Source organism: Dermacentor albipictus, chromosome 2 (assembly GCF_038994185.2).
Source record: "Dermacentor albipictus isolate Rhodes 1998 colony chromosome 2, USDA_Dalb.pri_finalv2, whole genome shotgun sequence".
Lineage (NCBI taxonomy): Eukaryota > Metazoa > Arthropoda > Arachnida > Ixodida > Ixodidae > Dermacentor > Dermacentor albipictus.
Genome location: NC_091822.1, coordinates 137,100,845 through 137,128,352, shown reverse-complemented (window position 1 = coordinate 137,128,352; position 27,508 = coordinate 137,100,845). Strand labels below are relative to the sequence as shown.

General features: G+C 43.6%; 1 protein-coding gene across 1 annotated transcript in view; it reads left to right on the top strand.

Moving 5' to 3' along the window:
- SMC5 (structural maintenance of chromosomes 5) overlaps positions 1 to 27,508 on the top strand; it is a 96,855-nt gene that overhangs the window by 35,483 nt on the left and 33,864 nt on the right. The window contains exons 12-18 of the mRNA XM_065452067.1: positions 3,007 to 3,215; positions 6,583 to 6,760; positions 11,563 to 11,624; positions 17,424 to 17,490; positions 18,038 to 18,139; positions 21,004 to 21,078; positions 22,528 to 22,644. Coding sequence (XP_065308139.1) covers positions 3,007 to 3,215; positions 6,583 to 6,760; positions 11,563 to 11,624; positions 17,424 to 17,490; positions 18,038 to 18,139; positions 21,004 to 21,078; positions 22,528 to 22,644 — 810 coding nt within the window. The remainder of the gene's footprint in view (positions 1 to 3,006; positions 3,216 to 6,582; positions 6,761 to 11,562; positions 11,625 to 17,423; positions 17,491 to 18,037; positions 18,140 to 21,003; positions 21,079 to 22,527; positions 22,645 to 27,508) is intronic.

Genomic DNA, 27,508 nt, shown 5'->3' with positions numbered 1-27,508 from the left:
TTGTCTTCTCTTCCTCTTCTTTTTTTTCCCTTTGATTTTGCATAAGTGTAGTTTGTCTACTACAGCGATAAATATGCAACTTTTGCTTTGTTATAAGTGGTGGAACTGCTGCTGCGACATTTGCTCCTTACTACTGCACAGAGTGAATGTTGTCACATGTCGCTATGAAAGCCTCATTTTGGCTATCATTGGGCCATGTCTGCCCCAAAGACACTTGCTGGAGGTATGGCCCCAATTGTGATAAGCGAAACCAGGGCTCACACATCCGATTGTAAATGTGCCTCTGCTTGTCAATTTGTGAGAGCAATGAAGCAGGGTGCATTGCCCCTGGCCTTGCATAAATGCCTTGCAAATGCACCGACTCCACTTAGCCAAAAACTGTTTACACCAGTGAAGGTGGCCCACAAGCAACAACAGCAGTGACTGAAAACGCAGGCATCAGTAGTGAGCCCAAACCGGAAGCACTGGGCTGCTATTTTTTAACGATGCCTTTTTTGATGCTAATGGCTTTTCACATTCATAAACTGGTCAAGGAGGAAATTGTCCCTAAATTGACCATTCTAGTCACCGAGTTGACCCTCTTTGGGTGGGCAGTAAATCGGAGTAAAGGATGGCATTTTCCCCACCTTCCAGCCATGGGGAGAATGCTGAATCAAAATGAAGTGGTGGTATACTGTTCTCTATTATAACCATTACCTAGAAAACAATCATGGGAGCCCGGCATTTTATTTTCCCCCACATTTCGTGCATGCAAGACTCCTACAGCATACATGGCATGTTCTTTCTATTGTTTTTCTTCAGTGTGAGACATCTGACTGACTCACTGTTGAAACACTGCATTTGCACAAATATAACTTGCCAAGAATTTATGCAAGATGTGAAAGCTGGGCAGCCAACCTTCGATTGTGTGAGAAAAATCTGTTTAGTATAACCAGGTTGTCGAACTAAACCCAAACTGAAAACTGCGATTCCAGCCAGAACTGAGCTCAAACACAAACTGATATTCTTGGAATGTGCCTAAACCCGATCGAACCTGGGAATAGAATCTTGGCTACCGCTTTGGCATGAAACGTTTCATGCATACAGGGTGCAAATCGATACTCAATAGATAAGTGATTCTTCGAAATTATTACTTTTTCAGTTGGTGCACCCCAAAGCAGATCTTTACGAATAACAAGTTGTGCTACGTGCGAGAATGGGTGTTTGTACTGGTAAGGTGTGTGCGTAAAGGTGTACTGGTAACTGTATGGTCATCTGGGCAGAGATGTTTGCATTTTTGAACTCGGCCATGCCAGTTGTGTTCCATGGCAGAAACGTTCTTCCAAGGGTGCTGCAGAATCACCGTTTCTGTTGAAGCTCCTGATTCAGCTGTTAAACGAGCTCCCTGCTATTACTAGGTAAACCATAAAACACACATGCCAGGATGCGTGGAAGGCAAAAAAGGCGGTGTCCACGAGAATGAAAGACAGGAGAAACAACTATATGTAGTTCATCATTAGACTTGCACTGTGGTCAGTAATTAATGTCGCGAACTTCTCAGTTCGTGGTACAACGGCTGTAAACAACACAAGATATGATTTTTTTTTGCGAGTCATGGTTGAACGCTTGTTTGGCTCCTCCGAGCAGAATATGCAATGCTCTTCAATTTCTGCAAATCATGCACGCGGCTTGATATGTGTGATTGATACTTTTTAACCCACACTTAAGAAACGAAAAAATCTGTGCCACATGCAGTTGTGCAAGAAAGGTTCTTGCGGTGTATAGCACAATCTGTCTTAGTTCATTGTTCAGAAGCATGAATGTCTTCAGCTGCTTTTATTATTGCGATAGCAATTATATGGACCAATTATATGGTGCATTTCTGCAGTTAGCGTTGCCATGAGATTCCTTATAAAGTCCAATGGCTATGACGCCGTGCGCCATATGCTGTATGTGTAGGCGAAAGCATGCGGCCGGCGCAGTGTTACGCATGCAACGGCGGAAAGTGTTGAGGAATCGTGGTACCTTCCATCGCGCACCAGGCTTCTGGGGGAGGGTAGTGAGGGGGGGGCGCATTATACTCTGTGTAGCCTGGGTGGCTGTGCAAGCCCAGCCGGGCCGCTGTATTTTGAAAGCCATCTGTGAAGGGGCAGGGTCTGCCGTGCGCTGCGTTTTTGCGGCATACTTTGCGTTGATGCGAGCAGCAGCACAAAGGTCAATTCACTCGCTGCTGCTGCAATGTTTCCTCACTCCAGCGTTTTGACAGTGGGTTTCCGCAGTCATCGAGTGCGACATGTTCATGTTGGCTTGTGTGCGCATGACACCATACTTGTTAATTTAGGTAGTATGCGTTTACAAGTTTGTGTGCCTGATAAAGCTGCTATCCTCACTTTGTATAGCTGTCCACTAATTTGCTATCGCAATCAATGTTTCACCTTTTGAGCCAAACTGTGGCTTTTTCAAAGAGATAGTGTAGAAAACTGAGCAAAATGTTGTTTGCTGGCTTCTTTTCTAGCTAGACTAGAAATTTGGAATTGTAATGTGTAACTCAGAAAACAAATGCATAGGTGTTATGTGCCAAAGCCACAATTTCATTATGAGACATGCCATAGTGGGGTACTCTGGATTAATTTGGACTCTGGACACTGAACCTTCGATTCTTAACGCGTGCCCAATGCAAGGTACATGGGTGTTTGGGCGTTTTGCCCCCATTGAAATGCGGCACCTATGGCCAGAATTTCATTCCGCACCCTCAGGCTTAGCAGCGCAACACCAAAGCCACTATTTCACCACAGTGGGTTTTATGCAATACAATGTGAGTTTGCGCTGTGTCATAAGCCACAGTTCATTCACCACCATTCCAGCAGTAGTTAATTGGAGCAAAAGAAAAATGAACTGACTATGCTGCTGTCGAGGTGCGCAAGCTAAGCCAACCCTATGCAGATAATACGGCAGTGGTGGCAACAAGAAAAATTTATTCAAGTGGCGCGCATCATGATACATGAGATACCTCTGGTGTATTCGCAGATTGACTTGCTGAACTCTGGTGATGCCAAGTACGTTGAGGCACAGATTCCAGCGAAAGACCTGCTGGCGTTCGTGGCAGAATACGCAGAAGACCTCAACACATTTCTGGGAACCATTAGAGATACTCGGAATCTCCGAATCAATGGAGTTGTTGTTCCATTAGAGAGCTTGGAGTCCTTCAAGCCACGCAGGCCACTTGCCGAGATCAGGTAAGGTCCCACATGGTGCAGATGCAGTTTGTGTTACGCTTATAGGTGTTACATAATTAGCATACTTACCAAATCTCCCTTTATGTTTGCAAGTTTAGGTTTGTCCTACGATATCACGAATGTTGCACCATGTTCTAATAAAAATAAATTCTGTTCTTGAAAAACTGCTAAAGATGTTGAAAGATGGGGGGATAGCAAAAGAAAAAGATTCATGGAAATAAGAGCTTGTGATAATATGGGGCCACTACAGTGCAGTCCATATACAATGATACCACATATAACAATATATTGATTATAACGATGAATCGGCTTCAAAGTATAAACTTATGAATTAGGGCTAGGAGAAAAAAATCCTGTATATAATATGTTATTCACTGCGTATCGGATATAACGATTGAAATTCTGCCTTTTGGGCGGTGTTTTCCATGCAGAATAATCGTGAAATTCGAGTTGCTAAGTTCCTCTTAACCGAGACAGAGCGAAAAGTTTGCCTATGCGAGTTTGTAGGTGCCACCGTTACCGCATAGCGCGCCGATAGCAAAAGCCACGTAGAGCATTGCAAGTTGGCGCAGCACGCCTCAAGATGGCGCCAGCTGTTTCGCGTCGACATTGCCGCCGAGCGTCCAGAGAAAAATAAAAGCGCGAAGCAGACCACGCCCGCGCTCTCTTTCTACAATCTCCCTATTCCACCTATTCGTGCCTGTATGTGTCTGTTTTCTTCTCTACGACCTTGTGCTGTTTGCACTAAAAAACAATTGCAAAATGTTACACCAACAAGCACAAATATCTATACTGATGGACTTTATATCCCTCTCTTCCTCAGTGAGTGTTGAAATGTGCAGCAAAAGCAGCAGTCGGTGCGCTCGCAGAGTGCAAAGCTGTGTCGCTTGGGATGAAGCTGCAAGTTCTGCAAGACTCATGGTACGAGCTCGCGCAGTTGATGATATTGACCATTTCGAAAACTGCATGTGCAGCCACAATTATGAAGCCTACAACTAGTGATCATGCCGATCAATGGAAACGGCGGGCTTTGTGCGCCAGGGCCCAAAACCCCCATGTGTGAAATCAACACAGTAGCAGCCGCTGACATTAACTCTGGGAGCACATCGCTACTGGCGATAAAATAGGTAGTGCTTCGATAGAAGAATTTCTGATTGCAGATAGCACTGCCTCGTTCTGCGAAGCGTCTCCAACGGGGCGATTGTTGTCACTACACAGACGGTGGCATAGTGTGACAGAGGCAACGACAGCAGCAGCAATGACAACAAGATTGACAGTGACCTGTCTTCGACACCGACCTGTAATGTTTGGGGTCGGGCATGAAATAGATGGTAGCTGGCCCATGCCGTTGTCCAACTTATCCACGCTGAGGACGTTGTTCAAGGGAGAGACGTTCTCATAGAGAACGAGGAATATGGGATTTATTTACATTATCTACATGAGAACGTTACAGTTCATCAGTTTAGCATGACTGAGCGAGAATGCCTACTCAGAAACCGTGCAACGGCTGCTTATAAACACTCTGTCCTCCCTAGATCCCTAGGTGAGGGAAAACAGCCGGTCGACCAAACGGAGCGTCCAAAGTTATTGTAGCTGGCCCGCCTTTGAGAAGGAGGGTTTACGCAGTCACTTCCGCACAGGTTGCACTGACCACACCAAGGTGAGAGGGTTCTCGCAGACACGGTGCTGCCCTGAGCAGGCGCCTCTTTAGCCCAGAGTCGACACTGCAGTCAATGGCCGCCGTGTCTGTCAATGGCCGCCGCGTCAACTGACGACTTCTAAGCTGCGTGAGATGGCACTGCCAAACATCTTCCCGGAGCTCCCCTGCTCCAAACAGACCATGACGGTGTCGGTATACACACTAACAATACTTGCTTCGCCGACTGCGTCTCGACATCTCGGCGTCATTCCTTTGTGGACGCGGTACATTGTCCTCCTTACAAAACGAGTGGCCGCCGCAGCCATGGTGGCGCTGATGGGCTGGGGACTGACATATTGCCTTTTCAAAGCAAGTCGTCGCAGCAGACATGGTGGCGCCTTTCCGTCGGTCGCTTCCCCGAAGATCGCCAGCCCCCGCCATTCGAATGTAACAGACCCCAATGTTCGCGCAAAGTGCGCTGTCGTCGATAGAATTGCTCACTGATGTTGCGCATGCTAAATTATAGCCGCCAGTGTTCGCGCAGCCGCTGGACGCGATGCATACTATAGTTGTGAACCTGGAACTGACTATTTCAGGGCGCCTAACGCTTGACACACTGCTTAGAGGTATAAATTAACTTTTAAAATTTGTCACAGCCTACTTTCTACCATGCCAATTTTTTATCCTAAGTGGGAAATTTGGTTTCGGAGCTACGGAAGTATGTTCGGCAGCTTTTCTTTATTTTTTTCTGGCAGTCCTGATATAGCGATGCTCGGTTATAAATTTTTCATTCTTCTTGATATCGTTATAAGTGGACTTCACTGTATCTTGTGGCAGCACAAGATGTATGCCACTATGATAGCCTCCTAGTCAGCCAACACCTGTTACAACAGATCCACAAACATACTTTCATTTGTCACAGACCGAACTTGCAGAGTCGGCGGTTACTGCGTTGTTATTGGAAGATCACAGTTCATGGATGCTTTGCTTATGTAGTTGCTGATAATGGTTCGCTGTGGCGTTCTGCCTTTTGAACTTCATACTTATTCTGCTGAAGGAACATTGAAAACGTAACTTCGAGGGTCTCAATGTGCGACTCATGTCTGATGCTGTAGCCATACATTTGCAAAATGCCTGCATGCTGTAGTACCTTACACTTCCAGCCAACTAGAATGCTTCGCTGTCGTATTCAGAATCCACTTGCATGCTGCTGATAATAAAACCTATCATGAGCTTGAAGAAAAAATGGTGGCAGCTGCGCTTGTAGTTTCAAAATGGCAAGTGATTGGAACTGCCTGGACGCCGTTTCGAAAAAGCTGCAATGCTGCATTTTGTTTTACAGATGACGTTTTTAACGGAAACCTTGTTAGATGCGGAAAGGTATCGGGAAAGAAAATGAAGGTACTGAAAATTATATTTTTGTAGCAAAGTGGTGTCTAATCACAACTACTGATGCCAGCTATAGTGTCAATAATTTTGTTTGCGCTTTGAAGGGAAAGTCCACATATAATGCTGACTTGATACAACGACCACTTATCGCGGAGTTATAGAGTTCTCTATAAATGGGTTCGCTGTTATGAATAATTTTTAGGAATTTGGCATATCAAAGTGCATAAAATCTACAAGTTCTTACGAAATAATACCCATAAAGAAAATTGTTTTAAGAGTAGACTCCCTCATTAATTTGTTCCTTTCTTTATTATCTTGTGTCTTGTCTTGTTACTATAGGCGGTATGGCTTCCGGGCGTACATCCAGTCTCTGTTCTCTGCCCCTGATGGAGTGATGCGCTACCTGTGCAAGCGATACCGAGTGCATGACATCCCTGTCGGTGATGCACACACTGAGGACTGCCTGGCTGAAGTGCGCCAACTGGGGATCCGGCGGTTCTATACCAAGGACAACCTGGTCAGCAATACCATTTGCCTCCCTCCCACCCATTGTCCTTGAGCTGTGTTTGCCACGAACCTATAGGTTACTTTGGATAATGTGTGCTCAGATAACTTATATAAGGGCACTAACGGTACTGTTGAGTCTTTTCTAAGTTGAAATAAAATTCAGACAAAATGAAAAGAGGAATACAGTAGACGTTCATTAATTTGACAGCGGCAAATTAGACTTTTGGGTCAGTTCGATCCTACTAGAAGGCCATGGCCAGCACCCCTACATTTCTATCAATGAAAACATTCATTATTACGATCCTGAAATTGGCCCTCACTGGATAATTTGAGCTTGACTGGTTGGCACGGATGCACCTGACCCCATTAGAGCCCTGTTGGTACCCCTGATGCTTGTAGTGCCTGCGTTGGCAGTACTACAGTCGAACCTGGATATGCAGTTAAACCTGGATGTAAGTTTGTGATATTTCATTATATGCAGGTTTTCGTTACATGTAGTTTCAGGTGAAAACCAGGAAGTATCATGCAAAAACAAAATGAGACGGATTTCACTTAAGGTGAGCTCACCTCTCAAACCTTCATTCAGGAGAAAAAAACTGCGTGATTTTAGCTTTTCCTCTGCATGACTGATGACATCAAGCGGCACTCCAAAGAAGCTAAATCATGCACCGCATCCATCACCTCTCTCGTGGAAGGCATGGCAAACAGTGCATCTGCCTCTGATGCACCTTCCTCGTCACCACGATCTTGCATGATTTCAATAAGTGCCACATATGTCATTTCATCAGTACCTACGGTGCCATTGTCAGCATACAAAAATACGCCAAGTTCGATGTCGTCGGGCACTCCACCATTCACACATAGTGCATCCCACGCTTTGGTGTCATCAGGAAGGTTTTCAGGCTCCTCCGAGTCATCGCAGATTCCAGCTTGAACGACCTTTATTTGGGCCTTGGCGAAGCAATTTGAAACCATCTGATTTCCAACTTCGCCACGATGCAGCAAGCATCTCGATCACTTGATATATGTTTATCTTTGTCTGCTGTTTAAAATGGATGTCCAGAAGGACCTCACCTGTCACCCGACGGTGATAGCAGCATTTGAAGCTGTTGATAATTCCTTTGTCCAGTGGCTGTATCAGGGACGTGCAATTGAGAGGAAAATATATCAACTCAATGTTTGACAGCTGAAGACCATCGATGTAGTCCATGCAACAATTGTCAAGCAGCTAGCAGATTTGGCGGCCTCATCACTTGATGTCTTCAGTGAACTCTTTCATTTGGTCAGAAAAGGTTGCCCGCGACATCCATGCTTTAGAATTGGGCACATATTTAACTGGCATTTGCTTCATTTCCTTGAAGCATCTGGGCTGGGCACTTTTCTTGATAACTAACGGGATTCGTTTGTCACTGCCATTGTTGTTGGCGCAAAGCAAAACCATCTCCCGGCATTTCCTTTGCTTGTCACTGCAGCAGTCTTCCCCTTCAAGAGCCAGCGTTCGATTTGGCAACATGTGATAAAACAGAGCCGTCTCACCAGCATTGTAGACTTCAACTGCCTCATAGCAGCGGAAAATGCCAGGCAGCTTCTCGGCAACCCACGACGCCGAAGCGTCGCTGTCGGCAGAGGCAGGCTCGCCGCTAGTGATTTTCCCGACGACTGTTTTGGCTCTTAAATCTTTGCAATCAGCCATTACTAGCTTTGACGTCCTCATCGCCCAGGATGCACGCAAAATCCTACGCTTTCTGCTGCAAGATCGCTCCATTTAGGGGCATGTTTGGAGTGCCAAAGAAAGCACTGCAAATGCTTTCTTTGGCATTCAAGATAGTCAACAGGATGCTGGCTGGGATGTTGAACTGGACGGTGACATCCTCCATGCCCTTGGCAACCGCACTCACAATTGAACGCTTGTCCTTGAAAGACGAAACTGCGCTTCTTCGCCAAACTAATTTTCGAAGCGAAGAAACACAATGAAAAACATGCAAGGAACTACTGAAGTTAGCACTCGCGTTGCGTTCGCTTTCATGTTCACACACCTGCCACCGTGCCACACCAGTCCTGGCCATGCCAACACTTGTAAGCCTAAAAAAATTTAAAACAGGCAGGCACGGTAGTGGCACCTGGTGTCATGATGCATAAGTGAAAAATGCAGAGGCTGATCTGCTTGTCACAAAGCTGCACTGGGGGAGCTAGCGGCTTTTATTATCATCATCTCGGCAAACTGGATCAATTGCTCTGGCTCGCTGTGATTGCATGCTTTCGTCTCGCAATCAACCGCTTATCCGAATATTTTGTAGAACTACTGCTCACGATAATAAATGAGCGTTGAAAATTCGTTAAAACAAGGTCAGGTGCCACAATGCCTTTGTTACGTGGAGGTCAGAAATATATGGCTTCTATGGGGATGGCATGTTGGGGAATGAAAAAATTTCATTAAATCCAGAAGTTCGTTACACCCAGGTTTAACTGTATAGAACTGGATATATATATATATATATATATATATATGACAAACTATTTCGAGATCCCCTTCCAGTTCTATACAGTTAAACCTGGGTGTAACGAACTTCTGGATTTAATGATATATATATATATATATATATATATATATATATATATATATAAATTTTCAAGGAGATTTTACAGCTGTTTGCTTTACAATAATTCGTTATACAGTAGAACCTCATTGATACATTCCTGTTACATACGTTTTCCTGGCGCTAACGTTTCAATCGAGAAACCCAATAGAGCTACCCTAATTTTTTACCAGTTCATATGATTCCAGAAAACACGACTTTTTGGCACCAACGATCATCAAAACTGCGAACGAAACTGATATCATATGTATGTTTTCTGGTCGCTAGATCCCGTGTAAATAAGAAAATATGCAAGGTGCGTGCGATCAAGAACGGTATATAGCTTCCCACTGCAGCAGCTTCACCGCAATACTCACCCGCCCATCTCACGTGAAAACGCCGACGTACCCCCAGTTTCTCATTTTGGTGCCAGCAAATCTTCTCCGGGGTCGTCGCATGCGGCATTTGCAGCTATTACTGCCAATCCTATTGCAGCAACCATCTTTGCCTATCTGTCTCACCATGCGTGGTGCCGTCGGAAGCCTAGCGCACACTTTTAACAGGTGATAACCAGAATGCGCCGTTGTTCCCTGCTGCAGACTGCGATGGTATACGTTTTCTGGCTGCCAGATCCCATGTGAACAAGAAAAGGCGCAAGGTGCGCGCGATCGAGAACGGTATGTAGCTGCCCTCCTCAGGTGAAAACGATGGCACGCACAATTTCTTATTCTGGTACTAGCAAATCTCCACCAGGTTCAGCACACACCGCATTCACAGCTATCACCGCCAAACATATTGCGATAAGCATCTTCATATATCTGTTTTACAGCGCATGGTGTTTAGTGTCATTGGTAGCATACTGCACACTTTTAGTAGATGAGAATTCAAGTGCGCTGCCATTCCCTGCTGCAGGTGGCACGATGTGGGCATCACATTTCACTTTGGTGGCATCCAGTGACGCCCACCAGCTCGATTTCGTTTGTTTCCCATCGCCCTCTTAGAATACAATGCAATAGGAAAACAATAAAATGCGTCTCTGGCCGCTGGAGTACCACCAGATACTTTGGCTCGTACATTCTCCCAGTTAGTATATTTTTTTCTCGCAATTTTTTCCACAACGTATGAACGAGGTTCTACCTTATCTGGGTTTGACTGTAGTGGACAATAATTCCATCAAACACATCATCTTCCACCAAAAACATCCTTTAGGCCGACCCTGTGAAGTATTTCATTCAAAGAGTTGTAGCTAACAAATTGAATGCTTCTTGTATTTATACAGTTCTAATACGAACCTTTTTTTTCCCATGAAAATTGATCTGAAAATTGTCCGCGTGGTAAGTGATACGAAACCAAAACTGCGTTTGCGGTGTCTGCAGCAGCCTACCATCACAAGATAGCGATGGGACAACTGTGCAACTACTTCTTGCATAACAAAACAATGATATGCCACTGTCAAATTGTACCAGCACTATCCTGGAGGCCATGTTTAGCTGCATCAGCCTGTGTGACACTGAGCAATGGTGAGCCGCTTCTTGCACATGGCTGCACATGTCAAAGACCGTTGCATCTTTGTCATGCTTTGCAGGCTGCTGCAGCTAGGCATGGTTTCCATGATTGCATCGGTGCTTGTGCAATCTCGGAGGTCACAAGCTGTCCAAGCTATGTCAGTTCGGTGAGGTACGCTGGCTTCCTCATTCACGCAGCAGCCACATGAGAGCAGTGGATCAGCTGCGTAGTCGGCGCACAGTGTTGTGTGCCTCATGCTGTCCTATCACAACAAACTTACCATTGCAGTGTGCTAGTTCTCTTTTACTTCGTTGCCATTTCGCCGGTTTCGTGGCAGTGTGGGCGAGACAAGTGGATAACTGAAACAAACGACCATGACATTGGAACAGAAGGCAGCTATCATAAGGCTGTTGTGTAAGGTGGATGTAGTTGGTGTGTTGTACACGATTAACATACTTTTCCCTTTGTTTTAATAAAACTTCATCGCATGCATGGCCGTGTACTGGTTCGAAGGGCTGTAAAGGTGTCTTTCTTGCATGTTTAAAAATTTTGCACCACATTAGGCATCTATTGCAGTAAAGGGCAATTACGGATGTAACAAAGTTGTGGATATGTAAGAGTTGTTCTGGCTCCCCCTTCAACCTTATTGTAGCGAGGTGTAAGTGCTTAAATTTTTTATATAAAACAAGGCATTATTTTTCGTAACTTGCATGTGTTTTTCATTTTTCAGTACACCGTCAAAGTGTCGCAGTATGATCCCTCACGGACTACGACTATGTCCTCGGAGCTGTCGTAAGCAGTTTTTTTCCTTGCTCATTTTTTGGCGCAGCATTGGTTGTGAATACATTCAATGCATGCAGATTATAAATCTTTTATTAAAATTTGTAGCAATCTAATCTGTTAATTTTGTCTTTGTTTGCTTGTTTGTCGAGCTTGCTCTACAAATGTTTCGTAAAGGTTTGCAAATAATGCTGTTCGCCAGAAGGTTAACAAGTGTTGAAAGATCGTGTGACTCAAGATTACAAGGAAGTGCATCCAAATGGAAATTGTGATGGTACTTATGCTGCCCTCTCGTGGGGGGGGGGAGGCGGCACAAGTTTTCGTTCACCAGGTGGGTGCTTGCTTTTGGCAAACTCATTTAGACAAGTTCCTGAAGTAGGTGAAATCGGCGGCAGCAAAGCGCTGAAAAGGTCACTGTGATCCAAAGGTAGTGCTGATTGTCAATCTCTGCTGTTGCAAGCTTGCTCATGCTTATGTTCTGCAGCTAAAAAGAAATTATTGCACTTAAACCTAGATATAACGAAGTCGGTAAAATCTGCAATTTGCTTCATTATATTCAAATTTCATTGTATTGAAATTCGACCTTTTATGAAAGTACAGTCGCTTATCCGATTTTTCTTGCACGGAAAGGCACCGCAAAATTTTCTGAATTATCGGACACTCGTAAAAAGCAGATTTGAATAAGAAAAGAATTCCTTTTGAAGAATTTGGGAGTTGGCGACGAATTACATGCTTTCATGCCACGTCAACAATATCTTCACATCAGTGGTATGCTTTCGTGTGCAATCAGCCCAAACGGCTGATAGTGTCGCCCTCACTGGGGTGACGCTATCATGAAAAGCGCCGGCAGCGGAGAGCGAATGCTTCGTCTGCCTCTCGCTCCAACACGTCACCGAAACTCGAGATTATGCAATCTCCAATACTAAACGCGTGGGAAGACAGCTTACATGATGCCATGCCGACTTGGCACGCCCACGCTTTGCACATGTGGCAGATTACCTCTAAAGCAGGGTGCGCGGCTGCGTATGCACTCAGCTGCGCTTACAGCCATGCGCAGCCATGGCCGAGACGTGCGCCAACTTGCCCCCCACGCCACCCCTTCGCGCGCACTTGATCGCGTTACCGCGAGCTTGCTCCCCTCCCCTCTTTCCCTTTGCTGATGCACAAAGGCAGAACTCACGAAGCCGCCATCTTTCTTGTCCCACCATCGCACACTTTCACTCGCACTGAAAGCACACAGTGCGTGGGGTGCAATAGGATCTTTTATTACTTGGACTTTATAGGGAACATGATGCGGCTCCACTTCGGCAGTCACTCTTGTCATGCCGTATGCGATTTGAGAGGTGCGTTTGCAAGCAGCCGCTTGGAATTCAATTATTTGACCATCTGCGACTGAAGAAGTTTCCGTATATTGTCTTGTTATTAGTTTGCGGTGGCAGTGAAATTTCGTTATATTGAAATCGCGAACACACTTCATTATATTGAGGTTCTAAATACATAGTTGTTCTATGTACTAGAGGTTAAGAAAAGGTGAATACTTTGTTATATGGAGAATTTCGTTATATTGAAGTTGATTATATCAAGGTTTAACTGTGAAAATGAAATGCATATTTTTTGCACAAAAACGTTGTGCGCTTGGGCCATGCACTTCTTGAATGTCTTTTATTCCTCTCTCCAGTGTTGCTAGCACTGGATTTTTATTAATGTTTAGGTAGTGACTACATTGACGGGGCCCGGTACTTTAACACCTGCACTAGAGATGGGGCCTGGCTCTTTAACCACATTTACATATGACAATGAGACATATGACAAAAATATGAACATATATATGGACATGTTGAGATAAGAACAGTAATGGAGGTCCCATGACCATGATGGTATATGACAAAAGGTGGATAATACTGTTCTTGCGATTTCGCTAAGTTCCATGTTTGGGGCCTTCCTGCATGCGCAACACATTTTTCTTGTGCATGAATATTTTCTCAGCAATCAGTGATCAAATCTCGATACATCTTATGTGAAGGTTGGGCTGAAAAGTGGCTTCATTGTAGTGCGTAGCTCGTAGAGAAAAGTTCAGGATTCCTTTCCCAGAATAAGAAGACAGCAAAAGAAATGTTAGTGTTTGAAACAGTACATGTTGTTAGGCTTACATGAGAAAATACTCAAGCATGACAAAAAAAAAAGTCCATGCAGGAGGGCCCTAGACTTGGAACTTTGCGTAATCGCAAAAATAGCATTCTCCACCTCTTGTCATATAAAACTTTTTCCCAAGAAAACTGGAGCGTTTCATGCAGAGCTAAGGGTTGTTTGTGTCAACATATTTGCCCATCACAAATAAAATTTTATTGAAAACAGAAAATGGTCACGGGACTTTGATTACCGTAATCTGAACACGCCCATATTAGTTTGCATATCTTGTACACATTGCATATTTTCAAAAATTTCACACATGACAATTCCAACAAAACCACACCTTACTTTTTGGCGTAGATGTGACAGATGCATATTTAAAGTGCAGCCACTTCAGGCACGCGTCACACCCAATGGCGTTATCATGGACCCTTTGCAGACATGCTGTACATGTCCACGAACTAAGATTATGCGTCTGAGTAATTGTTGCAGTGAGCGCGGCCACCCATCATCGGTAAAATAGTTCCGGAGTTCACCTATCTCAACTCCGTAGTCCAGAACTGCTGAAAGAACTTTCTCATGGGCGACTTCAATTTCTTCTTCACCAATTTTGTGTCCCCTGATAGCCTTTGGTTACATGGAACGTACCCTCCAAAGTAAATATAAAAACACAAAATTTCGACAAAGCACTAAAATCATATTTATTAGCTATAAACCACTGATTTGGTGCCTGTATTTGCTTGGCGTTCTGTTCTTTGCCGTTTGATAATTTATGTAACTGGTGATAATTTTTATGCATGCTGTAAAAAAAAAAAAATTTTCCTGTTTCTAATGTGTTAACGTGTTGCATTCATCCTGTGTATTGATCCCTCTATGCTTGTACCAAATGTCTATTATATTTTGCACCCGGACCCATCCACTAGCCTACGGCTGTTGGGTCCAACAGTCTTTTGCGTATGCACTGTAACACCTATGATGATAATAAAGAAAGAAAGAAAGTTAATTCGAATGGAAAGTGAATGGTAAAGAGCACATTAAAAAAAAAGGCATAGCATATGTTCATGCTTATGTAGCACCAGACAATGAATATTTTACTGGATTAAGAAAAAAAAAGCAGTGGGTAATTGCTCACTTAGAAGACCGATAAACATACAGGGCAATGCAACTTGAGAAATAATGATATTGAAGCTTCCAAGACTTTAGAAGAAAAGAAAAAAAGACTGAATCATTGCGACGGCACATCACAAGTCGCCATAGGTGTCGAAGTCACTAGCTATAATTAAATTATTTTTGAACAGCTCTGATAGTGTACATGCAACAATGGTTGTTTGCGTACTGTCAAATGCTCATATGCTGTGGCATAAAGCTCACGGCACAGTGCGAAAACGCGCTCGCAGCGAAATCAAAACATTAGAGAGTTTTAGAATAGGGGCTCCAACAGTAGTTTGGGGCCCCAAAGAGCTTTGTGAGTGTTATTGTTGGGGGCACGCATGAGTGAAGAGTTTTAGAATAGGGCTTTGAGCGCTTTGCGTTTGCGGATAGCGTCTTCCGCTGACAGCGCCACTACGGCGTCAAAGAAAAGCTATTCAAAATAAATATAATATACCGTTTTATGATAAGAATAGTAATTTTGATATTTGTGTATTCACATTTAATTACAATTTAGAGGTTATTCTGTAAGCAGGAAACAATTAGTTGCCCTTAGTTCTGAGTAACCAACGTTATGTGCCTTCACGAGCCAAGCTAATTCTTGTTAGACCTACGAGCCATAAGATCCACGATCGAATCCGGAATCAGCGGGATCTAATGAATAAATCTTCATAACACTCGCTAGTTAAGAGAAAGTGATAACCGCAGTCACTTTTCCTAGCATGCAAGCTTCACGCGTTACCACGAATCGAACCCAGTTTGGTGCTAGGTTAGAAACGTCGCTTCGATGGGTGCAGCCATGTTTGTTCACGCAAATCTTCTGGGGCTGTCGCTAAATCAGTGAAATAGCATGCCCGACACAAAACCCAAACGCAGTTTGCGTCTCGCGCATGCGCAGTGGCTTCGATGCTGTTTATTTGGTGCCTAAAAATGTTTGGAGCCCTATTCTAAGACTCTCTATTGTGCGCCGACATGCATGCAGACGTGCAGTTAGTCACCGCAAACCCGTGCGATTGCTGAATTGAAACTTCATTCTGTTATGCTCCATTTGGTTACACAGACAGCCCACTATAAGAACATATTTCACATAGTTTTCTCTCGGCGATTGCCTACCTTTCACGCTAGAAACTGGTTAGGGGGAATCAATCGCGGCGACCGTGTGCAGTGTCCCAGCTTACTGTATGTTGTAGGTAAAGAGAGTGTCTGTCTTGGAAACATAGCGCAAAAAATGACACAGGGACAAGCGGAAACATAGGACGAGCGCAGGACAAGCGACACTGCCCTGCTAAAGTGCGTGAACGGTCATAGAAAAAAAGGGGAAAGATAAGCGGGGCGCACGGTCCGGCATGGCGTCTGGCTTGGCTTGTGAGCTGGCGGCGGATAAAAAGCGACTGCAAACGACACTGCCCTGTTGGTTTTTTTCTGGTATTTTTGAAGTTGAGATTTTGAGATATCTGGAGCCTCGTGCAAAAACCTTTCGAGATAAGAGGTGGAAAACACATGGGTTAAAACTACAGCCAGAAAAAAATTTAGGCTTAGCCTATATTTCGATTACCAGAGTTGGAGTTAACAAGAGTTTCCTGTAGATGAAATAGGCACATTGATTTCAACTTATTCCATTAGTTCAGCAGCCTACATTGCAGTCTACAATTACAGAATGGCTCAACAGCCATCTCCACATTAATGCAACAGTAGCACATTGCACTTTCTACTGCATAACCTGAGTGTATTACGCTGCCACTTACATGCAAACCTCACACGACAGTGTTCACAATGAGCTTACACCTGTTTTATTGAGTATTTTACACGTGGAGGAGAGTGGCATAAGGCTTCATGCTTTCGTTTTCTCTCTTCTGATGCCGTGCACTTGTTCACATGAATTCACTGGAGGTGGCTTCACGCTCCTGTTAATGCATAAGGCCATGCCTCTTCCTGGCAGGTCATTCCTGTTTACATTAATGCAATAGGCTAAAAAAGACAATGTGATTCACAACTGTTGCATTCGTGTAAAGGAGGCTACTGATGATGCAATAATTGGGAGAAATGTGTAGTTGGGAGTGTCATGCTTATTCGGGTAGAAGCATCTGTAAAACAATAATGTATCACTTTAACTTTAGCTACAGCTTACATATAATTATATATAATATGCTTATCTGTCCTTACATCAGCGCTACTTTTCATTCCTTCAGGTGTCTGAAATCAAATCACGAGACCACCATTTCCATCTCGTATTTCCACATGTTGAACCCCCTCCTACTTCCTAGGCTTTTCTAATTTTCCTGCCTCTGTAATATACCATCTAGGTTAATGTTTGCCAGCCTTAATCTCTTCTTTTCTTATGGAAGCTATAGTTCTGTCATTTGTTTTCTCTCTCTCTCCTTCTTTTCCATTTCTTCTTCTTTTTTTTCACTTGAGTGAATGTTTGTTGTCCTTCTGAGCTGGTTTCTCATGTACGTTTCACTAGCTGGGTAGATCAACTGTCACATGTATATTATATTGCATTCTTTGTTTGTCTGTTTAACCCCTGCTCAGTGCACCCCGCTTGTTGACGATGTCTGTGGATGTCACCAACTTGAACAAGCTGGAAAAAGACAAGCAGGTAAGGGCAGTGATAAGGGAAATTAGGTTACTGAGCATACTAGTACACCTTTGTATACTTTTGAAAGCTTCAACGCCCTAGAATGTGTGAGACGTGCTACAGTATCCCTGCTGCAGAGCCCAGCAACATATCTTGTCACTGGAAAAGTGACCTTGAAATTCTTGGCAAAGACTATACAACAATTACTATCCAGATATATGAATGTGTATGAAAGTGCAACGGAAGCACACTGCACCAGTCTTCTTCCCCTCAAAATATAATCTAGGTTTCATTGAAGTTCAAGTAGGTTGATTGGTAAAACATTGAAATGGTGGCCTGCTCAGTGCAGTGTCTAGTAAAACTATTAATGTAATTTTTTGTTACATGGTGTGCTGAAAAAGTACAGCTTCAAACGGCACTAGCCGATCTCTTTTGGTCTGTTCACGTCTAGAATAAAACAATACAAAATAAAATCCCATTTTTTGGGGTGTTCTTCACTTAGCCAAAACTTTGTTCTCCTGTGGCTATCATACAAGTTTGCACGTATGCTTATTAACTCCACTCGCAGGCTCTTGCTGAGGAGATTGCTGCAAGATCAGCTGAAGTCAAGAAACTGCACACAAAGGATAGGACCCTACAGCAACAACTTGAAGAGCTCAGAATGGCAAAGGTAATCTTGATAGTCATAATGATACCTCTTTTGTAATAAACTTTCTATTTTAGGTTTCTTTCATTACTATTGTTTTGTTTCATCACTTGCACCCAATGGATAGCTGCCAATTTTTACAATAATGCCTGGTTATTGTTGGACTGTTCTATAATTGCATCCAGCTTAAGGCAAAATCTATTAAAAAAGAAATTAAAATACAATCAGCAACTGATTTTCAGGGCTGTATTTTTCGGTTGCATACCTGCAACGTCGTCACCCACTCCACAGAACCAGTATTTAAAGTGGTCCTGAACCACCCCTTGGGTTCGGTGAAAAAACAGTCTGCAGGATAGTATGTGCTGCTGTGAACATCTCAGCCAAATTTTGCAGTTGTGCGTAGAACATGAATCTCACAAGCGGAGCACAAAGTCACCTTTTTTTTAAACACTCTCTTTTCAACTGAATCTTTCTCGCTCTCTTCGGGTGGCTATATTTCGTCGTATAGCAGATTCCCATATGTGGCTGCTATTGGCCAATAGCTGAAATCAATCAAGAAGGGTGTTTAGATCAGTGTGCTTTTTCCTGCTGTTACTGTAGATATTTATTGGTGCTGTTTAATAAACAGGCTAAGGTAAGTGAAAATCTGCATTTTGAACTTCAATAAAAATTGCATACGTCCAGGAGAAGCCGACTGTCGTCTGCTCATGCTCGGTCATGGCCGCCCGCATAGTATATAAATTCTAGCCATGCTGCTTGTCGATGTCATAGCTGTGGGGTCTCTGTAATTTTGACTAGTTTGAACTAGCCTCAAAAGATGTGAAACTTCAGGTCAGACCACACGCACTCTTGCCATCGTGCGCGCACTCCTGGCTGCTCCTGGTTAGGCACCTTGGCAGACTTTGCTTCGTATTGAGCTATTGAGAGCACTTCAAGATGCGTCACAGTGATCTTGAACTTGGGCAAATACAGTTAAACATCGTATAATCAAGTCATTAAAATTGGCATTTTGCTTCGTTATATCAAAATTTCGTAATGTCTAAATTTTACATTTGTGCAAACAAATACAGCCGCTGATTAATTTTCTTGCATGGAAAGGGCCGCAAAATTTTTGGATTGTAGGGAAAGTCACAGAAAGCAAATTTGAATTAGAAAAAAATTCATTTTGTTGAATTTGAGAGTCGCCGACCAAAGATGGGGTTTCATGCTGTGTGGACAATGTCTTCGCATCGGCTGTATGAAGTGAGGCCAGCCACGCTTTCACGTTAGCTCCTTCACATCCTCCCACTGTGGGAAGCGCTATCATGAGAAGCGCCAGCAGCGGGGAGCATCATCTGCCTCTCGCTTCATGCGTCTGTAAAACTCGCGAGTACACAACCACCAGTATTAAACGTATGGGAAGACAGCGCACATGTCGCCATGCCATCTTAACACGTTCACTCTTTGCACACGCACAACAGATTATCTCTAAAACAGGGCATGTGGGCTGCGCATGCACTAGAAAAGGCTGCACACGGCCATGCTAGAAAAAGAGATGCGCGCCACCCTCTGTGCCGAGCAAGTGCCAAAGGTGGTGCAAAGCCTAACCAGACATGAATGAGGCTTAACTGAAGTGTAGGGCCCTTCAAAAACCACCGCTGATGATCACAAAATGCAGTGTTTTGAGAGTGAATTATTTTTCATCGCCTCAATTTGCACAAAAAAAAAAGATATGTTGCTGTTCGTGGCTTCCAGACTGCGAGGTGCATGATGTGGTTGAGCCGTCTCGCATGCAATGCAGCAGTGGCCATACATGGGCTTAGAGTTGGACTTGCCTCATACCACGGCTCTCGTTTGTGCTACAGATTTCACAGTTGTCGCTTGTTGTAAAAGATAGAATTAATACATTGGTTTATACTGCAGGCCACTCTTTTGTGTATTATAAAACACTGTAGCCAATGTTTGTATTATCGGGGGTGGTGATAATACAAACAAGTGCACTTGGGCCAGGCAACCGACATGGCAACGCTGGCCAGCTGGCTACTTGATGTTGTGCCAGCCATTAATCATGCCCTTGTGCGGATATTCATATGTTCTAGTGCAGGTAAACCGCTATATATTGACACGTTTACTTGTTTATCTTTATTGGGCGACCACGTTTCACCGTTTAACAAATGTGATCGCACAGCGCAGGAAGCGCCTACATGTATCGTAAGCTTCTGGAATGTTATCGGTGGTTCCATCCACTGTCTGTCACTGAACCTTGTGTAATCTGATTGCATGTTTGCGCGACGCGAATGGTGTAGAACTTTGTGGAAGACATGCGGGTCCCAGCAATACTTTGAAGATTTGACGACTCATGTATAAAAGCTGATGCGCTTGACTTGATCAAATTTTCGCCGACCACTGACTGAGTTCGCCGCTATCGTTGTGCTTAAAGTGTAACTTCCTTTTGAGGGCACAAATTCACCCAATAAAAATTTAGTTTTGTCATTTACAGTTTTGTTACTGTATTTGTCACAGTCACTACCATGTGTCAATATTTTGCCAACCAGCACCCAAAAAAACAGTGGACAGCAAGACGCTGTGTTGCGTGGTTGTGCAATCACCGCATCAACCCATTTATCCACATTTATATTAATCTCAATGTTCTTATTGTTTTTGTAATTGTTTGCGGGTTACGTAGTGGTATATGTGAAGTTTCACCATTCCAAAACATACCACAGCCCTAATTTTGGATAGTACGGACTTTGTATGTAATGAACCTTTTTTGCTGGATTATTATGCTCTATTGTAACGAGTGTCGACTCTACTTTCAGTCCTGGGAAGAGTGCCTCCAGCATTGAAAACACTGGTAGAAGTGTTGATCTCTTGTTTCATTCCTTTCATTTCCTTTCTGTTCTTTGCAGAAGCGGCTTATTGGCGAGCTGTCGCACATTAAACAGCTCAGTGTTGTGCTTGAGCAGAAACGCAATGCCCTCCAGGTTAGTGCCATTACTTTTACCCTCGCAGCAGTCTACTAAAAATGGATACTGTGCTAAAGGGACGTGCTTTCACTGGTTATCTTGAGACAGGTGCAGGGTAGGATTGATTGCGGCTAAGGGGTCATGCAATCATGGCAAAGAATTATGCTTGATTTGCAAAGAAAACAAAGGGGTCAACTCGCATAGAGTGAAATTTTAATAATGATTGTTAGCTATTTCTTGTGAAACTATCTTTCTATGAAATCTCATTTGGTTGCCATGCTCATTAGACCACAAGGTTATTCCAACCCAATCCCTTTCCATAACTTGGCAAGTAGTGATTGTTGCACTGCCTTTCCACTGTTTATTCCAATTTTTAACCAAGCTTGTGCACATTCACTTATCTGACGATAGTATTAAATAGGTGCAAACGCATTTTTTACTTTATGTTACTTTTTACCAAAATCACTCCTTTGATTAATTTTACTTCAGACTTAATGTAATTATAGTTATAGTAAGACTTACCCTTGTTTTGAGCATGTGGTGCACAGGCCGTGCATGGTATCATGTACAGAGAGACGCAGTAAATTCTGGGTTGTGGCAGACGCAGTTTAATGGGGATCAGAACCCTAAAGCATTACTTGTTTTGAAAGCTATCCGCCCCAGATAGTCAAACTTAACTCGGAGCTTTGTGCTTAAGTATGCTTTGCAGCCAAATTGTGGCCTTTGCACATTAAAGTAAATGAGCCGTTATGTTTTACCTGTGAGTATCGTAGCCTGCTCAGTTGCAAGTTAAAGTGCAGCTTGGCTTGCCCTTGTTACGTGTACTCCTCTGTTGAGAGCTGAACCCTGTTATTTCTGAGCAGGTCCTTGAAAGACAAGAATACCAAACTGCACTCCCGTTGTATTAAACTATTCTAACCACCATATTCAAGAATGCAACTGAAGTTGAAGACCATGCTTCACTTACATGCTGATGCCGGAGGATGCTCATTGCATTTCCTCCAGCACCTTCATGACAGGGGTCATTTAAATCCAGTCAAGCATGGGCTTCAACTTAAGTTGTGTTCTTGAATACAGGAATTAAAGCACTTAGCCCTGTGGTTCCATGTGGCCCATGATTTAAGACAATACAAACATGGATCATTGCATTTCATTACTTACGTCTTTGCAGCTGTCATACTGCATGAAGATGTCTGTCAAGGGAAAGTAGATTTTATTGTTTTTTTTTTTCAGCTGCTCTTTTTATTTTAATTGTGCTGAATGCGGAGTAAAATTTATAGAGGATGTCTGCAAAGGAAGCCTTGGTACTCTGCTCATCTAGTCTCGAAATCTTGTAATTTGCTGGGCGGGCTGTTAGCTCCTTGACTGTGCATTCATTTCACACTTTGCACCATGCTGTGTTGCAATATTGCGTGCCTCGTTGACGCAGTTTCAGCTTGGATCATGTGCTATGCATTTCTCCTTTAGCGACTCCAAAGTGAAGCCATCGACCTGGACACGGAGCGTCAGAAGGCTGCCAGTGAGCAGCGAAAAATCTGTGCCTGCAGAGTTGAAGAAGCGAAGAACTACATAAAAAAACTAGAGGTGCGTTGATGACATGTGCAGCACTCCTGTTTGTTGATCCAGGAGCGCTTCCTTATAGCAAAGTTGTGTTCAGGGCAAAGTCTTGTTTTTTATACCTTATGTTCGATTCTAGGATGTGTTAAAATTGAGGAAATACTGACAAATGTGTCAGTGATGTGTTTCAACAATTTTCCTGTCTCTTGTTTAATTCGGCCCGCCGGATAATTAGAACAATATCGTCAGTGATGTCAGGATTGGATTGATGGAAGTCAACTGTGTAGGACTTCTGTTGGATCAATGCATAAGGACGACTGACATTTTTGGCACCACATTGGATTTTGCTAGATTTTTAGGGCATGATGCTCGCACAATGTTGCAATACAGAAAATGTGGTGTCCGTGGACATAATTGCCATAATTGAGATTGTCACCTAACTTCTATGCAATCTTGCAAGTGAAGATCACTTACAGCGCGTACACAGACAGAGGGACCGAAAGAACGATGAAGACAAGCACCGACTTTCAATTGATTTTTATTTCGAGTAGCAAGCATATATAGCAAGACGCCAAGACAAAAGTGCCCCCTCCAAAGCACGAAGCCATCGTGAGTATGCATTCAAAATTCAAAGGAACTATAACTGCCTCCTGAAGATGAATGAGCGCGCATGTGTGACCTCGGGAAAAGCAAGTTCTTTATCTGTTAATGCAATTGACGGCTTACTGAGTCACCTTCAGCGATCTCTGCTGCTTCAATGATAAGTCTAGTGTTTTCATTAGGATGTCTAGCTAAGATACTAGTCTTTCCAAAGAGCGGAATACAGCCGCATTGTGCGCAATGTACACCTAGTAACCCTTCCCGCCCTTTGGGCAATTTATTGCTTGGTTCTTGCAATCTAGCATTTAAACATCTACCTGTCTGCCCTATGTAAGACCGACCACATTTCAGGGCCATCTTGTAAACTACACCTGTCAAACAATCTGTATACTTCTTCCTGTGATTGCTTCTACAGGAATTATGTCCCTTAGCAATAGGATTAGTTCTAACGCAAAGCGGTGCAAGTTTTTTAGGCACAGAGAAAACAACATCGATACCTGCTCTTTGTCCTATTTTTCATAAGTTTGTGAGAGCCCCTCACCAGGCCTCGTAGTAAATTTTAGTTATATACTGGAAGTTGTTACATGTCCTCTAGGGAGCGTTCTGCAGCAAAAATTTTTCAGATCGGCTCATTAATAGCCGAGATAGAAATATTTCGGTGCAGCAAACCCATGATTTCAGCAGGTAAGCACCACTGCAAAGCGAGACACTCTCTCCATTTGCCCCGAGCCTCCGCAAGCGAAATTCCTTCCCTGCGTTCTCCCATACCGGACCTCGAGGATTGCATGTCGTATACGTCACGGGCCCCGCCTTCATTCTTTTTTTTCTGGCGCTGTGCATTTCCGCTGACGGTGTTGCGCACAGGCTGTTGTGATTGCCTCATTTCGTGCAGCACACGATTTTGCACACCGTGCATAGGGACACATGACTATCGGTATAATTAAGTGCTACATGAATACTGGGGCAGAACAAGCGGATCGCAGAGCATGATATACGTGGGAACATGGTAGAAAATGGCATAGTTTCGGTGACTGCATGACCATGGGAACAGGCAGACGAGGCAGAAGTATATTTCTGTTGCTTCCATGCGAAGTAAAACAAAAAATACGCAAGCATTCTGTTTGCATGTTTTATTGTTTCTCTAAACTTCAGTTTCTCAATTCAAGCAACAGATCACACAAATAACAGATGTTGCCTTGAATAATCCTCGAGGTCACGTGTCACCATGAGCGATGTCACACCGCGGACACGAATGCATAGGCGCAGGGACACTAGTATGTCACTGTCCGGCTCGGAGCGCGGTTGCCGCGAAGGAAGGGGAAAACAGCGTTCGCATTGAATTTCTGGCCTTTCCACGGTGCATAGCGATGTAATTCTTTGCAAACACGATCGTTAGAGTGCATTGTATGCTTTGTGCTTATCAGCTCAAAATGGCCAGACCTGGTGAGGGGCCCTTTAAGGAGGCAGTTATGGTTCCTTTCAATTTTGAATGCTGGCTTCGTGCTTTAGAGGGTGCGCTTTCGTCTTGCTGTCTTTGTATATATACATGCTGGTTACTCAAAGTAAAAATCTGTTGGAACTCGGTGCTTGTCTTTGTCGTTCTTTCGGTCCTTCTGTCTATGTATATGCCATAAGGGATGTTTACAATGGAATACCAACTAGCCCATACCCAAACCCTGCTTAAAGGGAAGGTTTTATTTGTGCCGTCAGACTGGTTTTAATGCTGCATTGATCGGATTGTGTGGAGAGTAGTTCCGTTCAATGTCGTTCGGTGTTGTACCAATTTGAGCAACACCGAATTTGGGCAGGCATGTTAGCAAGCTGTAGTGGTGGAATGGATGGGAAAGCTTCACTTACGGTGATCAACCTCTGTGGATTAGACCAGCTTATTTTTTTCCCCAGCATTTCGTGTGAATCTGAAGACGACTTTGTCGGTGCCCATCCAACTGTAAAAGTGGTTGCCAGCTCACAACTTCCACAAAATTTATATACTATATGTTTCTGTTATTTAGTATTGTTCTTTTGGATTGCCCGTTGTCCCTTGCTGCCACTGAGTGCACGTCTTTTTCTCCTGCTCTGTCTCTTCTGTTGCTTTTTGTGATCATTATACTTGCTAATCTTGCTGATTTTAATGACAAGTTCAGTGCTTGTGGCATCCACTACTTTTCTTAGTCTGAGCCTGTTGTGCTGTTTTCTTCTTTTTTTTCTTTTCTACTAGTGCACTTGAACCTTGTTAAATGAAATAGCACTTGACATGAATATATACCTTCATTATATCCCATAATTTGTTATATTTGTGTTTATTATACAGTTGACTTCTGTTAATTCGACCATGACGGGACTGAAGAAACTAATTGAATTATCTGGCAGGTTGAATTGTTTTTTAAACAAGATGCATAAAAAGTGTCAAAGCACACCGCTGATACATTTGGCAGTATGTGCCCACTTTCTGTGTGTCCAAACTAAAAATGCTAACATAGAAATAATATTAATGCCCTAAGCAAAGTACAAATCTAATGTGGACCCTTTTTTTTATCCAGAAAAGTGGCAGGGTGTCTACCAACCGGGAAAACCGGGAATTCTCAGGGATTTTGAGTAGTCTGGAAAAATTCGGGGAAAACTCGGGGAATTTGTGCCTCTATCAGGGAAAATTAGCGGTAATTTTATTGAAAGGGTAGAAAGTCGTGGTAATGCTGGCTCGAGTTACAGACAAAAATCGTAATGAATCGCCTTTGACGCCCTGTCGTCGGCTGCAGGAGTTGACAGTATACAGTAAACGACCGACTTTCTGGATTCCCGATAATGTGAATGGCTTCGCGGCACCACCACGTACCCCATAGAGTCAATATATCAGAACGTCTGAAATTTCAGACGCAAAAACTCTTTGCCGTCCGATTTTCCAGCCGTTTTGCCATGACCGCAGGTCCCAAACGGCAATAATCAAAGCCACTACCACTGCCATTTTGATTACCTTGCCACCTCGAGCCGGTACTCTGGCACGCAGATCGGCTGGCAGCCATAGCCACCACTGCAGCAATGCTACGCCTAGCTGCTTCGACGTTCGCTATGAAGCTTCTTGCTGTTGGGTGCCGTGTTTTTTATTGAAATAATTCGCTGCTGCCAGCAATGGCACAGACTCCGCTCCGCCTTTGTGGTCCTCGTGATTGGCTTAAAAGCTTGGAAAGCATGGTGAGTTGCATAATGCCGGTTCCCGAAAGTCATCTTTGCCTCTGCACAGAAATGTTACTTGGTGAAGCATATGCAAAAGCATTGCAGTGAAGCATAAGCGTGGGAAGGGGCTATTGCCGCGGGACACAGTATGTATTCCTTAATTATACACGCGTGCACCCAGTATTTCCTGTCACAGTACGAGCACCGATATGCCTAATACGTGTACAGACAGGCCTTCAGATAATTTTCGAATGTGCCTGTGGCCATTTGAGCCCCTAAGGGCAGTAAATGACATGCATTTATTTTTTCCAACTGGCCGATTTTTCCGACGTTTTCGTGGCCCCTAGGGAATTCGGAAAACCAGACGTGGACTGTGCAACTAACTAATAAGATGCTACAAATGGTCCGTGGGGCAAAAGAGTGGCTGAAGGATGGCAAGAACAGAAAGGACCGATGCATTGAGGAATGAATGGGAAAGGAAGCGTGCTGCCGCCATTTTGAAGGAGCTTGCGCTAAAAAAAAAGTGTTGGCTGATGCCAAGATGCAGGTGTCCCTCATCCAAACCAAAATAAACTCTTTAAAGTGGTGAAACACAACATTGAGGCATCGTGCACGGGTTGAGAGTATGTCAGGACAGTTCAGGTTGACTTACTAGCTGTTGAGAGAGAATCGCAATTGTGGCAAAGTTCGGGCCTCATACTGCTGAGCTTGCTATCAGTTGATAGAAATAGCTCATGTTCGAAAATATTTGCTTCTGTATGCATCTCCTTTTTTTCGTATTTGATAATGTTTGACTCCATTTGCAATTTTTTTCGAAGACATGTTATTTTCTGTGCATTTTACTGACCCCTCCCTTCTATTCTCTTTTTGAATAACGTAAATAATACTCCTTAGTATTCAAATTGGACGTTTTCTTTTAAATTTTTTTCATATGCTTGCTGGGAGTGACAGGATCGGGCGATATGGTTTCAGCCCGTCTTGACATGAAACATAGTTCTGCATCACTCAGGGAATTTTTCAAACGCACTCAGGGAAAACCTGGAAAACTCGAGGAATTTGGAAATGTCAACTTGGTAGGCACCCTGAGTGGGTGAGATGCGTTGCACAATGGTGGATGATT